This window comes from Hyla sarda, chromosome 2 (genome assembly GCF_029499605.1).
Source record: "Hyla sarda isolate aHylSar1 chromosome 2, aHylSar1.hap1, whole genome shotgun sequence".
In the NCBI taxonomy this organism is placed as follows: Eukaryota; Metazoa; Chordata; class Amphibia; order Anura; family Hylidae; genus Hyla; species Hyla sarda.
In genome coordinates this window covers 69,826,473-69,842,333 of record NC_079190.1, presented here as the reverse complement: position 1 = coordinate 69,842,333, position 15,861 = coordinate 69,826,473, and the positions used below count along the sequence as shown (strand labels likewise).

The window sequence follows — 15,861 nt, the reverse complement described above, 5'->3', positions numbered from 1 at the left end:
CAGAGCCAGAGCACATTTCTCCCATGTCTTGCACAGACTTTGGTCTCCTGCTGGCCTGGCAGAAGTCCAAAATCAGGAAATGCAGTCTGGAGTGCTGAGGGGTGTTTGCAGCCTTAGCCAGTCATAGCTCATCTCACACTGAACTGTTCTGGGCTGTGTGTAGCAGAATGAGGGAGGAAGTTCTCCCCTGTATGGCTTCAGATGATGTCACGCCTGCTGGGGAACACCCCTTCCCAGTCTGTGAATCTGACTGAGACTGAGCAGAAAACACAGAGCAATATCAAGGTAGAAAACTAAAAAATAATAAAAAATAAAGGCAGGGGGTGGTTTATCATGATGGGGGCAGTGAACTGGGAGGATTATAAAATGTAACAAGATCATGAGAGGTTCTCTTTAAAAACCCTGTCGAAGATTAGAGTTACGGGTTCTATGTGGGTTAACACCCATCTTTCTTGGGTTACGTTCACAAGGACAAAATACATGTGGTTTTTGATGTGGGAACTGCACTGGTTTCTGCATCAACAACCTCATGGCCTCACTGTCAATAACCCCTTACCCAATCACTCTAAAGCTTCTATTGAAGTTAATAGTAGCTTCAGGGATGTACCCCCATATCTCCACCCCCCCCCCCCCCATAGTTTACCTATGTAAACATACAGGGGGAGATTTATCAAAACCTGTGCAAAAGAAAAGTTGCCCAGTTGCCCATAGCAACCAATCAGATCGCTTCTTTCATTTTGCAGAGGCCTTGTTAATAATGAAAGAAGTGAGCTGATTGGTTGCTATGGGCAACTCGGCAACGTTCCCTCTGGACAGGTTTTGATAAATCTCCCCCACAGTGTTACACCCACTGCTCTTGTAAAGTTACATAACTAAGCAGATTTTCTGCTCACGGTAGAATGCCGAGTCTCCTTTCTGCATCTGTATTCATATTCTTCATGGATAGTCAATGTGCCTGAGGCTGCACATAGTTGGCTTGTCATATTTATCTGTGATTGATCTTCCTCATTAAATCCCAAGAAATAAGAAATATTCATTTTTCTTCCATTTCTTTGAACTGCCTGGATTAAGGGATATTGACGCCTTTGCTTCCTAAAATGCAAAATTAACCCTTTTCCACACAGCACCATACAATTGCGGTGGTGGTTTAGAGTCACCTCCTAAGCCCACGCCATCAGCAGCAGGTGTCAGCAGTAACATACAGATAACACAGCGCTGTTACCATTAACTGCTTATATGCCATGGTCATTGCTAACCCCCTACGGCAGTGTTTCCCAACCAGGGTGCCTCTAGCTGTTTCAAAACTACAACTCCCAGCAATGCTGGGAGTTGTAGTTTTGCAACAGCCGGAGACATCCTGGTTGGGAAACACTGCTCTACGGTGTAATTGCAGGGTGCCAAAGGGATATATAGATATATATCTCTTTCTATCTACAGTGGTCCCTCAACATACGATGGTAATTCGTTCCAAACGACCATCGTTGCAATGTAAAAAGTGCATTTAATGCTCACCTGTCCCCGCCGGTCCGGACCGCGTCCTCACCGCTCCCGATGCTGTCTCAGGTGCTCCCGATGCTGTCCCGCTGCTCCGGCGTCTTCTTTGGGATCCTCCGGCTTCTTCCGCATCTTTTTCGGTGTCCGGGCTTCGCTTTCTGGTGACGTTATTACGTTGTTGCACCGGGACGGCGTGCGTAGCGACATAATAACAACGCCGGAAAGAGAGGCCCTGACCCTGGAGAAGATGCAGAAGACGCCAGAGGATCGAGAAGTGGACCCGGAGAAGCGGGGATAGGTAAGTGAACCTGTCTGGGATGCTTAAACTGCTATCCGACAGCAGCTTAAGCATTTTGCGCTGCCGGATAGCAGTTAATGCGATGGCCCCGACATATAAAAGCATCGTATATCAATGCTGACATGGACATGCGGTGGCCTCTGAGAGGCCATCGTATGTCGATTTGATCATATGTCGGGGCCATCGCATGTCGGGGGGGTTACTGTGTGTGTGTGTGTGTGTGTGTGTGTATATATATATTTATTATTATTATTATTATAATATTATTTTTATTTTATATTATTTAATATTATATTATATTCACACACATACATATGTTAAGGATCGACCGAGGTGAGGCATTAACCCCTTAACGACGCAGGACGTATATTTACGTCCTGCGCCGGCTCCCGCGATATGAAGCGGGATCGCGCCGCGATCCCACATCATATCGCGTGGGTCCCGGCGCTAATCAACGGCCGGGACCCGCGGCTAATACCACACATCGCCGATCGCGGCGATGTGCGGTATTAACCCTTTAGAAGCGGCGGTCAAAGCTGACCGCCGCTTCTAAAGTGAAACTGAAAGTATCCCGGCTGCTCAGTCGGGCTGTTCGGGACCGCCGCGGTGAAATCGTGGCGTCCCAAACAGCTGACCGGACACCGGGAGGGCTCTTACCTGCCTCCTCGGTGTCCGATCGACGAATGACTGCTCCGTGCCTGAGATCCAGGCAGGAGCAGTCAAGCGTCGATAATGCTGATCATAGGCGTGTTAATACACGCCTGTGATCAGGATGAGAGATCAGTGTGTGCAGTGTTATAGGTCCCTATGGGACCTATAACACTGCAAAAAAAAAGTAAAAAAAAAGTGTTAATAAAGGTCATTTAACCCCTTCCCTAATAAAAGTTTGAATCACCCCCCTTTTCCCATAAGAAAAATAAAACAGTGTAAAAAAAAATAAAAATAAACATATGTGGTATCGCCGCGTGCGTAAATGTTCGAACTATAAAAATATATCATTAATTAAGCCGTACGGTCAATGGCGTACGCGCAAAAAAATTCCAAAGTCCAAAAAAGCGTATTTTGGTAACTTTTTATAACATTAAAAAATGAATAAAAAGTGATCAAAAAGTCAGATCAAAACAAAAATCATACCAATAAAAACTTCAGATCACGGCGCAAAAAATGAGTCCTCATACCGCCCCGTACATGGAAAAATAAAAAAGTTATAGGGGTCAGAAGATGACATTTTTAAACGTATAAATTTTCCTGCATGTAGTTATGATTTTTTCCAGAAGTGCGACAAAATCAAACCTATATAAGTAGGGTATCATTTTAACCGTATGGACCTACAGAATAATGATAAGGTGTAATTTTTACCGAAATATGCACTGCGTAGAAATGGAAGCCCCCAAAAGTTACAAAATGGCGTTTTTTTTCGATTTTGTCGCACAATGATTTTTTTTTTCGTTTCGCCGTGCATTTTTGGGTAAAATGACTAATGTCACTGCAAAGTAGAATTGGCGACGCAAAAAATAAGCCATAATATGGATTTTTAGGTTGAAAATTGAAAGGGTTATGATTTTTTAAAGGTAAGGAGGAAAAAACGAAAGTGCAAAAACGGAAAAACCCTGAGTCCTTAAGGGGTTAAAGGAGAATTCCAGACCATAAAAATTGTCCCCCATAGTGCCGGCAGTAAAAAAAAATAAAGATGTACATACCTTCCTCCGGTAACCGGCTCCAGTCTCCACCGCAATCCACTTCCTGGTTGCCGGTGGTCGGATGAATCAGCCAATCACCAGCCGCAGCGCAGTCCGACTCGGCCAGTGATAGGCTGAGCGGCAGTGTGAAAACGCTTCAGGACACAAAATTCTTCACAACACCGGCACCTGCGGCCGGGGCCGAAAAAGTCACACTGCCGCTCAGCCTATCGCCGGCCGAGTCGGACTGCGCTGCGGCTGGTGATTGGCTGATTCATCCGACCACCGGCAACCAGGAAGTGGATTGCGGCGGAGACCGGAGCCGGTTACCGGAGGCCCCGGGGGAGCGGAGGAAGGTATGTACATCTTTATTTTATTTTTTTACTGCCGGCACTATGGGGGACAATTTTTATGGTCTGGAGTTCTCCTTTAATGCCTCACCTTGGTCGATCCTTAACACATATACACACATACATATAGTGTGTGTGTGTGTGTGTGTGTGTGTTCAAAGAAGGTTTTAGAAAGACCCTTTCCTCTTTACAAAACCCTCATACGTAGCAACCTGTACTGTAGAATGAACACATTTGTCCCAAATATCAAAACTGCTGATTCATGCCATGAAAAAAGATATAAAAAAGTAGTAGGTACCCAAATAAAAACTACAAATTGTTCCTGTAAAAAACCACGAATCATTATACAAAAAAAACCAAATCCTTGTAAAAAACAAAAACAAAAGAACTGTTTTTAAAATGTGGATATTATTTAGAGAAAAAAAAAAAAGGGTCTTAACCCCTTAACGACGCAGGACATAAATGTGCGTCCTGGTGAGCTGGTACTTAACACACCAGGATGTATATTTACGTCCTATGCATAACCACGAGCATCGGAGCGATGCTCGCGTCATGCGCGGCAGGTCCCGGCTGCTGATAGCAGCCAGGGACCTGCCCGTAATGGCGGACATCTGCGATTGCGTGGATGTCCGCCATTTACTACTCTGATGCCGTGATCAATACAGATCATGGCATCTGCGGCAGTGCGGTACTTTGAATGGATGATCGGATCACCCGCAGCGCTGCTTCGGCAATCCGATCATCCAGCATGGCAGCCGGAGGTCCCCTCACCTGCCTCCGCTGCCTGAGATCGAGCAGACCAGAGCAGAAGATGACCGATAATACTGATCAGTGCTATGTCCTATGCATAGCACTGAACAGTATTAGCAATCGAATGATTGCTATAAATAGTCCCCTATGGGGACTATTAAAGTGTAAAAATGAAAGTAAAAAAAAAATTTGAAAAACATTTTCCCTATTTCACCCCCAAAAAGAGTAAAAAAGAAAAAATTTTTTTTCTTCTATACATATTTGGTATTGCCGCGTGCGTAAATATCCCAACTATTAAAAGAAAATGTTAATGATGCCGTACGGTGAACGGCATGAATGTAAAAAAAAAAAAAAAGTCCAAAATAGCTGCTTTTTTATAACATTTTATTCCCCAAAAAATTAATAAAGTATTAAAAGTTTTATATAAGCAAATATGGTATCAATAAAAAGTACAGATCACTGCGCAGAAAACGAGCCCTCATACTAGTCTGTGGATGAAAATATAAAAGTGTTATGATTTTTTGAAGGCGAGGAGGAAAAAACGAAAACGGCTTAAGTCCTTAAGGGGTTAAAGGTACTCCGGTGGAATTTTTTTTTTTTTTTTTTTTTTAACTGGTGCTAGAAAGTTAAACAGATTTGTAAATTACTTCTATTAAAAATTCTTAATCCTTCCAGTACTTAGTAATTAGCGGCTGTATACTACAGAGGAAATTCTTTTCTTTTAGGATTTCTTTTCTGTCACGACCACAGTGCTCTCTGCTGACACCTCTGTCCATGTCAGGAACTGTCCAGGGAAGGAGAAAATGCCCATAGCAAACCTCTCCTGCTCTGGACAGTTCCTGACATGGACAGAGGTGTCAGCAGAGAGCACCGTGGTCAGACTGGAAAGAAATCCAAAAAGAAAAGAATTTCCTCTGTAGTATACAGCCACTAATAAGTACTGGAAGAAGGATTTAGAATTTTTTATTTTACAAACTGTTTAACTTTCTGGCACCAGTTGATTTAAAAAAATAAAAAATAAAAAAAATAAAAAAGGGGTTTTCCACCGGAGTACCCATTTAAAGATGTAATGTAGGATTAAAAAAGCAAAGCTGATTTCTTAAAAAAAAAAAAAACAGCACTTCACCTCTCCTCAGGTTGTGTGTGGTATTACATCTTGAGTCCATTTACCTCAGTTGAACTGACCTGCAATACCATATGCAACCTGAGAACATGTGTGGTGCTGTTTTTTAAAGTTATTAGGTCTGGTTTCTTATTCTGGATAACCCCTTGAATCAATAAAGCTTTACGTTGGGAGTAGCAGGAAACAGTGAAGCATTTTGAATTTATGTGAGGAATGTTTTAATTCATTGTGAAATCTTAGTAGGGATAAATAAAGTCTTGGGCTGTAAGAGCGGATATCACTTTGGCCAGGTCTTCGTACAATACTCCAGCCTCTGATAAATGCACATTTACACTTAACATCCTGCGGAGTATAATGATTTCTTTCATAAAAATCATTTACTTGGTGAGAACTTTTTACGCTTCCTTCCTCTTTCATTTTGATTATTATTATTTTTTTTCCCCATACAAAGGCAGGGAGAATAAAAGCTGTCGGGATTGTAGGCATCGAGAGGAAGCTGGAAGAAAAAAGAAAAGAGACTGACAAAAACATTTCCGAGGTTAGTGGAACTCTGCCCGTGTTTGAGGTCATTGTCTCCTACGTTGCTGTTCTGCTGGTTTCCGGTGAACCATTGGTATAAGCAAGAGCAAAATCCTAAGATCATTGTCCTGTTCAAACTTTTTTTGGTCAGGCACATCCTATTTTCTTGCAGTTGAGCCAACTTCTATTCATTCGGTAGTGTGTTTTTATTTACATGGTATAATACAGCCTATTATGCACCATATATATGAGCCTATGAAGGGAACCTGTCAGCAAAGTCATCCTACCTTAAAGGAATACTCCGCCCCTAGACATCTTATCCCCTATCCAAAGGATAAGATGTCTGATCACTGGGGATCTCAGCTGCGGCACCCCAGACAACCGGTGTACGGAGCGAACTTCGCTCCGTGCCGGATGACTGGCGATGCAGCGCAGAGGCTCATGACGCCACAGACGGTAGAGGGGGCGTGGCTGTGATGTCACGGGCAGGGTGTGGCGGTGAAGTCACGAGCCTCCAGCGCTGAACCCAAAGCTCTAAGTGCAGCACGGAGATCGCAGGGGTCCCCAGTGGTGGGACCCCTGCAATCAGACATCTTATCCCCTATCCTTTGGATATGGGATAAGATGTCTAGGGGTGGAGTACCCCTTTAAAGGGAATCTGCCAGTACTGTCTCAAGCTAAGAGCTCAAGAAGGTTGTGCCGATCCTCCCTTCCTAGTTTTATTGATGCACGAGGCTCAGTGCTGGAAGCCAAGCCCTGTAAGACAATGAGGCAAGCAGGAGTGGGGCATGCTGCAGATCGGTCTGACCTGCTTGACATAGAGCTGACAGATTTAACCATGGACAGTGTGAAATACTGACCAGCTTCCTTATAGCAATATACTACCGGCACAGGGTTGGCTTGATGACTTCTCTATGGCTTTTCTGGCTCGCCTTGAATGAAAGATCTCTCTATGCTTGTAGTAAGAGACCTGTCAATAAAGGCAACTTAGATAGGAAGAAGCTAAAGGGCGGATTTCCCCACCAACAGGACCCAATATCTGGTAGGCGTCCGACCACTGAGACCAGCCATAAAAATGGAGGTCCAGTACCCCTCTGTTTAAATGGGGGTTGGTCGGACAGGCACATTGCTGCTCCCTTTACCTCTATGGGATTTGCATTGTACACGTTTGACCTCTACTGTAAATAAAGGGGCTTGGGGACCACTTTCTTGTGATTGTTGGGGATATCTGCGGCTAGACTGCTACCGATTAGACACTCACATGTCCTGCCTAAAGGAGCCTCATTCACCTGAAGCAGTGATGGGAAGAATCAGCAAAATGTCTGTGATGAAGGCTTCATCCAATATACATGTTCTTTATATTTTGATCACTGCAAAGTGCCCCCCCTACGTGTCTCTAGTCTGGAGTAAGCAAAAGGCTCCATAGAAATATACAAAAAATTGAATCAAACAGTGTGTCAGATGTCTTGCTTTGAGTGTTCTGCATTTTTCACAGTATACAATAGATATATATTCTAGTTTGTATGTTTAAAGGGAACCTGTCATTACTTTCATGCTGCCTGAACCATGAGTCATCATGGCGGTCCCCAGAGGCATCTTTCTGTTGGCCTTGATTGATATATCACTCCCTGTCTATTAGTCAAGGCTGGTGGAACAGGGAGAAGCCAGTGGGGACCACCCTAATGACTCGTGGTTAAAGCAGCATAAAATGATGACACGTTCTCTTAAATATAATTGCATTCTCAGTATTTAAATTGTATTTCAGGATTTGCTTGTCCTTAGGTGAGACTGGGGAACCTGTAAACATTCTAAAATATCTTTCATGAAAGTCTAAACGTTATATAGTTGGAATACCATGTCATAAACAGATTTATTTATCACTAGCTGAGTACCCAATGCTGCCCGGTTTTTCCTACCTTATCCTTGTGGGGGAGGAAAAGCAACAAAGGAAGAAGTTTTTGTCCTCATATCCCGACCCCAAATCCCCTCCTCATATCCCGACCCCAAATCCCCTCCTCATATCCTGTCCCCCATATCACGACCTCAGGTGGGACTGATTTGTGATTAAGATATTGTAAGCTGAAAATAGAAGGGACGTGGGCGTGATTTGCAAGCCAGACCGATGCACAAAAAGGTAGATAATAAAAGGGGTGGGGCTTAAACAGTGGGTGTGTCTTTATGAGATGGGGTGTGGCTTGCAAGCAGGACTTACACATTCACCAGGAGAGCGGAGCTTGGTACTGGAAGTCCCATATACTTGCATGGGACTTGAAACAAAAACCCATCTTTTATATAAGGGTGTAGATAAGGGTTAATTTAACTATCATATCATTTTTATTTGACATATAAGTAATATGTGTACCGGGTAATGAAATATCTCCAGCCGTATGGAAGTTATGTGAGAACATACCTTTCCCGTTGATTTGCATGGGACTTTAAACAAAAACCCCGACCCTCACAAATAAGGGTAGTTAAGGGTTAATTTAACTATCCTATATTTTTTGTGGACATATAAGTAACATGTGACCAAGTATTCTCAAAATATCTCCAGCCGTTTGGAAGTTATGAAGTAACATATATTTCCCATAGACTTGTATGGAACTTAAGCAAAAACCCCGCCCCTGGCAAATGGGAGTGAGTAAGGGTTAATTCACCTATCCTATGTTTGTTGTTGACATATAAGTAACATTTCATATAAGTAACAAGTTTCATGTTAATATCTTTAGCAGTTTGGGTTTGATGCTAGAACATACACACATACATACACACAAACATATACATACATACATACATACATACATACATACATCACACACATACGCACACACATACATACATGCATACATACACACATATGCATACATACACATTTACACGTACATCTTCACATACATATACACATGCATACATACACACATACATACACACACACATACATACACATACATACACATTTACACGTACATATTCACATACATATACACATACATACACACACGCACGCATGCATACATACATACACACGCATTCATACATACATACATATACACATACATGCACACACACATACATACATACACACACACGCACACACACATATACATACATACACACACATGCATACACACACACACATACATACATACGCATACACACACATATACATACACACACACACGCATGCATACATACAAACATGCACACATACACGCACACACACACACGTACATACAAACACCTACACATTGGGTTTTACATATATAGATAGAATATTAAAGAACATATTCCTTACACTTTTTTTCTACAAGAAACTGCTTTAGAAACATGCCACAGCATAGAGCAGCACATGGTGGTGCACAGTGCGCCCTTACTACCGAGCTGTAGAGGCCCATGTGCCACCATACAGTATTGTGTCTAAAGATGCAAAAGAGAAGAAAAAAATCCTAGGTGTTCTGTCTTGTCCCAGAAGAATGTTTGATTCCTTAGGGGCAGATATATACTATATATACAATCATAAAATATCTGAAATATCTGATAATGAGAGAGAATCCATTGCATTCATCTGTACAGTATATGTAAGGCATACTTCAGGATCAGGAGTGTTTATATGAAGTAGTGCTATATATATGAAGTATAGTGTATTAAAGGGGTACTCTGGTGAAAAAAATTATTATATTTTATTTTTAAATCAACTGGTGCCAGAATGTTAAACAGATTTGTAAATTACTTCTATTAAAAAATCTTAACCCTTACAGCTGCTGTATGCTCCACAGGAAGTTCTTTTCTTTTAAATTTTATTTTCTATCTGACCACAGTGCTCTTTGCTGACACCTCTGTCCATTTCTGGAACTGTCCAGAGTAGGAGCAAATCCCCATAGCAAACCCATCCTGCTCTTGACAGTTCCGGAGACAGACAGAGGTGTCAGCAGAGAGCACTGTGGTCAGACAGAAAATAAATTTAAAAAGAAAAGAACCTCCTGTGGAGCATACAGCAGCTGATAAGTACTGGAAGGGTTAAGATTTTTAAATAGAAGGGTTAAGATTTTTAAATAGAAGCCAAAAGCTGTCCGGGCATGTTGGGAGTTGTAGTTTTGATACAGCTGAAGACACCCTGGTTGGGAAACAATGCACTTTGTTTGTAATATACTGAATAGGCTAGGCCAGTGTTTCCCAATCTGTGTGCCTCCAGATGTTGCAAAACTACAACTCCCAGCATGCCCAAAGGCTGTCAGGGCATGTTGGGAGTTGTAGTTTTACAACAGCTGGAGGCGCACTAGTTTGGAAACACTGGTGTAACAAGATGTGTATGCTGAATAGGCTAGAACAGTGATTCCCAACCAGTGTGCCTCCAGCTGTTGCAAATCTACAACTCCCAGCATGCCCAAAGTCTGTCCAGGCATGCTGGTTGTAGTTTTGCAACAGCTGGAGGCACACTGGTTTGTAAACACTAGCATACACACACATAACAGGGACTACAACTCCCAGCATGTGTCATTCAGGAGTCCCCCCCCCCCTTCACACATAGAAATCATCCCCAGTCGGAGATTTATTCCCCCTGCCGTCTATACATCCCCAGCCCGTGCACCTTGTCATCCTCCCCTTCAGATAACACTTATCTTCTCTGTCTTCAGTGCAGACCTGCGTCCTCAGAAGACAGAGCAGGGGGAGGGGAGATGAGGAGCTGTGTACGTCCTCTCTCTCCCCCTGCTCTGGCTTCTTGCTCTCATGCAGACCTGCGTCCTCAGAAGACAGCGCAGGGGGAGGGGAGATGAGCTGTGTACGTCCTCTCTCCCCCCCTGCTCTGGCTTCTTGCTCTCATGCAGACCTGCGTCCTCAGAAGACAGCGCAGGGGGAGGGGAGATGAGGAGCTGTGTACGTCCTCTCTCTCCCCCTGCTCTGGCTTCTTGCTCTCATGCAGACCTGCGTCCTCAGAAGACAGCGCAGGGGGAGGGGAGATGAGCTGTGTACGTCCTCTCTCCCCCCCTGCTCTGGCTTCTTGCTCTCATGCAGACCTGCGTCCTCAGAAGACAGCGCAGGGGGAGGGGAGATGAGGAGCTGTGTACGTCCTCTCTCTCCCCCTGCTCTGGCTTCTTGCTCTCATGCAGACCTGCGTCCTCAGAAGACAGCGCAGGGGGAGGGGAGATGAGCTGTGTACGTCCTCTCTCGCCCCCTGCTCTGGCTTCTTGCTCTCATGCACACCTGCGTCCTCCAGGAGGGGGCGGTGAGGGGGCGTGGCTTCTTTCTCTCATGCAGTTCTGAAAGAACAGAGAAAAAAAGCCCTGACATCTTGTCCACAGCCTAATCCTAACATGGCCGACGTTGTGGACAACAGTAAGAGATCCAACACAGAACTACAGAAATTCCTGGCCCACAAACAGGTAAGAAAAAAAGACACATGCTACACAAACATATAATACATGTCAATTGCAAAAAACATGAACATTAAAAGAAGATGCAATATAGCCAAAAATCTTAACCACCGGAGTACCCCTTTAATGCAGTCTTGCTTGGGGAGGGTTTTTCCTTTTTATGCTCCCCAGCTAAGCTTTGTGATGACATCATTTTCTTGATGCTGCTGTTACTTGTGAATTCTGTCATTCCAGGGGATTTTCTTATTCAACATCTATTATTCAGGTGTTATTGTTATGAAATCCGGAGCAGACAATAATCAGCACATATAAAAGAGCCACAATACCGGGATTATACGTTGTCGGAGCCTGACATGACTTTTCTTGTTGTTTGTGATGTACAAGGTGTGGATTTTTGTTTTGTACAGTCAGGATTGCATTTGGGTGACTTAAAGGAAACTTCCCATCAGGTGACCCCTGTCCATATATCCCCATCAGGTGACCCCTGTCCATATATCCCCATCAGGTGACCCCTGTCCATATATCCCCATCAGGTGGACCCCTGTCCATATATCCCCATCAGGTGACCCCTGTCCATATATCCCCATCAGGTGACCCCTGTCCATATATCCCCATCAGGTGGACCCCTGTCCATATATCCCCATCAGGTGGACCCCTGTCCATATATCCCCATCAGGTGGACCCCTGTCCATATATCCCCATCAGGTGGACCCCTGTCCATATATCCCCATCAGGTGGACCCCTGTCCATATATCCCCATCAGGTGGACCCCTGTCCATATATGCCCATCAGGTGGACTCCTGTCCAAAAATCCCCATCAGGTGGACCCCTGTCCATATATCCCCATCAGGTGGGCCCCTGTCCATGTATCCCCATCAGGTGGACCCCTGTCCATGTATCCCCATCAGGTGGACCCCTGTCCATGTATCCCCATCAGGTGGACCCCTGTCCATGTATCCCCATCAGGTGGACCCCTGTCCATGTATCCCCATCAGGTGGACCCCTGTCCATGTATCCCCATCAGGTGGACCCCTGTCCATGTATCCCCATCAGGTGGACCCCTGTCCATGTATCCCCATCAGGTGGACCCCTGTCCATGTATCCCCATCAGGTGGACCCCTGTCCATGTATCCCCATCAGGTGGACCCCTGTCCATGTATCCCCATCAGGTGGACCCCTGTCCATGTATCCCCATCAGGTGGACCCCTGTCCATGTATCCCCATCAGGTGGACCCCTGTCCATGTATCCCCATCAGGTGGACCCCTGTCCATGTATCCCCATCAGGTGGACCCCTGTCCATGTATCCCCATCAGGTGGACCCCTGTCCATGTATCCCCATCAGGTGGACCCCTGTCCATGTATCCCCATCAGGTGGACCCCTGTCCATGTATCCCCATCAGGTGGACCCCTGTCCATGTATCCCCATCAGGTGGACCCCTGTCCATGTATCCCCATCAGGTGGACCCCTGTCCATGTATCCCCATCAGGTGGACCCCTGTCCATGTATCCCCATCAGGTGGACCCCTGTCCATGTATCCCCATCAGGTGGACCCCTGTCCATGTATCCCCATCAGGTGGACCCCTGTCCATGTATCCCCATCAGGTGGACCCCTGTCCATGTATCCCCATCAGGTGGACCCCTGTCCATGTATCCCCATCAGGTGGACCCCTGTCCATGTATCCCCATCAGGTGGACCCCTGTCCATGTATCCCCATCAGGTGGACCCCTGTCCATGTATCCCCATCAGGTGGACCCCTGTCCATGTATCCCCATCAGGTGGACCCCTGTCCATGTATCCCCATCAGGTGGACCCCTGTCCATGTATCCCCATCAGGGGGACCCCTGTCCATGTATCCCCATCAGGGGGACCCCTGTCCATGTATCCCCATCAGGGGGACCCCTGTCCATGTATCCCCATCAGGTGGACCCCTGTCCATGTATCCCCATCAGGTGGACCCCTGTCCATGTATCCCCATCAGGTGGACCCCTGTCCATGTATCCCCATCAGGTGGACCCCTGTCCATGTATCCCCATCAGGTGGACCCCTGTCCATGTATCCCCATCAGGTGGACCCCTGTCCATGTATCCCCATCAGGTGGACCCCTGTCCATGTATCCCCATCAGGTGGACCCCTGTCCATGTATCCCCATCAGGTGGACCCCTGTCCATGTATCCCCATCAGGTGGACCCCTGTCCATGTATCCCCATCAGGTGGACCCCTGTCCATGTATCCCCATCAGGTGGACCCCTGTCCATGTATCCCCATCAGGTGGACCCCTGTCCATGTATCCCCATCAGGTGGACCCCTGTCCATGTATCCCCATCAGGTGGACCCCTGTCCATGTATCCCCATCAGGTGGACCCCTGTCCATGTATCCCCATCAGGTGGACCCCTGTCCATGTATCCCCATCAGGTGGACCCCTGTCCATGTATCCCCATCAGGTGGACCCCTGTCCATGTATCCCCATCAGGTGGACCCCTGTCCATGTATCCCCATCAGGTGGACCCCTGTCCATGTATCCCCATCAGGGGGACCCCTGTCCATGTATCCCCATCAGGGGGACCCCTGTCCATGTATCCCCATCAGGGGGACCCCTGTCCATGTATCCCCATCAGGTGACCCCTGTCCATGTATCCCCATCAGGTGGACCCCTGTCCATGTATCCCCATCAGGTGGACCCCTGTCCATGTATCCCCATCAGGTGGACCCCTGTCCATGTATCCCCATCAGGGGGACCCCTGTCCATGTATCCCCATCAGGTGGACCCCTGTCCATGTATCCCCATCAGGTGGACCCCTGTCCATGTATCCCCATCAGGGGGACCCCTGTCCATGTATCCCCATCAGGGGGACCCCTGTCCATGTATCCCCATCAGGGGGACCCCTGTCCATGTATCCCCATCAGGTGACCCCTGTCCATGTATCCCCATCAGGTGGACCCCTGTCCATGTATCCCCATCAGGTGGACCCCTGTCCATGTATCCCCATCAGGTGGACCCCTGTCCATGTATCCCCATCAGGTGGACCCCTGTCCATGTATCCCCATCAGGTGGACCCCTGTCCATGTATCCCCATCAGGGGGACCCCTGTCCATGTATCCCCATCAGGTGGACCCCTGTCACCAGAATGAGATGGTCATGGACTTGCTCATGATAAGGATCGCATCTCTGGGGTCTAACACCTGGGACCCTAACCTATACTATATAGACAGAAGTATCGGACGATTCCCCATTACACCAACAGCGGCTACATCATGGAAACCCAGACCATGTTTTTACAGCCAGCTGAGGTTTGGAACTCTGTGTTGGCGCCTCTTAGTCACTGTGCGCCTCAGCACTTGACGGCCCCGCTCTGTATCTATACATAGTCTGCCATTTTGTGTCTGAGCTGCTGTGGTTCCCCACTATTCTGTAATACCACCCACAGCTGATCGCGGCAGATCTAGGAAGGAAGGAACGCCATGTCATGACGGCTGTGGCATTACAGTGCTATGCTGGTAGATTTTGGTCATGGGGATTTAGTGTGTTGCCCATATGAGTATTGTGGAGCAGTATGAGCGGCACAGGTTTGTGTCTCTGCCATCTCTGTGTTCATAGTATCCTGGTTGGCATTTGTAATGGTCTGATCTGCTCACACTGTATAGTTAGTTTTTGTTCTCTTCCTGGAGCTTTCATATTTTTCCTGTCTGGACTCTCTCAGGTTTGCAAATGTCTATTAACTCATTATTGCCAGGATGCCTCCATTACTGTCATTTGCTGCAGTTTTAATTGCATTGACAAGCTACTTTTTAAAGATAAAGAGCGAGGTCTAATCCAGTGTTTTGCAACAGCTGAAGGCGATGTTTTCCGAACAGTGTGCCTCTAGCTGTTGCAAAACTACAACTCCCAGCATGCTTGTTTAAAGGGGTACTCCGCTGCCAGACATCTTATCTAGGACCCCCGCGATCTCCCGCAGCACCCGGCGTCCTAAGCAAACGCTGGGTTCCTGTATATATGTGTGTGTGTGTGTGTGTATATATATATATATATATATATATATATATATATATATATATATATGTATAATTTTATTGCTTAAAGAAGTACTGCAGTGGAAAACAAATGTTTTTAAATCAACTGGCTCCATAAAGTTAAACTAATTTGTAACTTACTTCTATTAAAAAAAACTTAATCCTTCCAGTACTTATCAGCTGCTGTATGCTCCAGAGGAAGTTGTGTACTACTTTCCAGTCTGACCACAGTGCTCTCTGCTGACACCTCTGTCCATATCAGGAATT

The 15,861-nt window shown here is 46.0% G+C and overlaps 1 protein-coding gene across 1 annotated transcript in view; it reads left to right on the top strand.

Moving 5' to 3' along the window:
- VPS36 (vacuolar protein sorting 36 homolog) overlaps positions 1-15,861 on the top strand; it is a 41,419-nt gene that overhangs the window by 11,819 nt on the left and 13,739 nt on the right. The window contains exon 6 of the mRNA XM_056562020.1: positions 6,146-6,232. Coding sequence (XP_056417995.1) covers positions 6,146-6,232 — 87 coding nt within the window. The remainder of the gene's footprint in view (positions 1-6,145; positions 6,233-15,861) is intronic.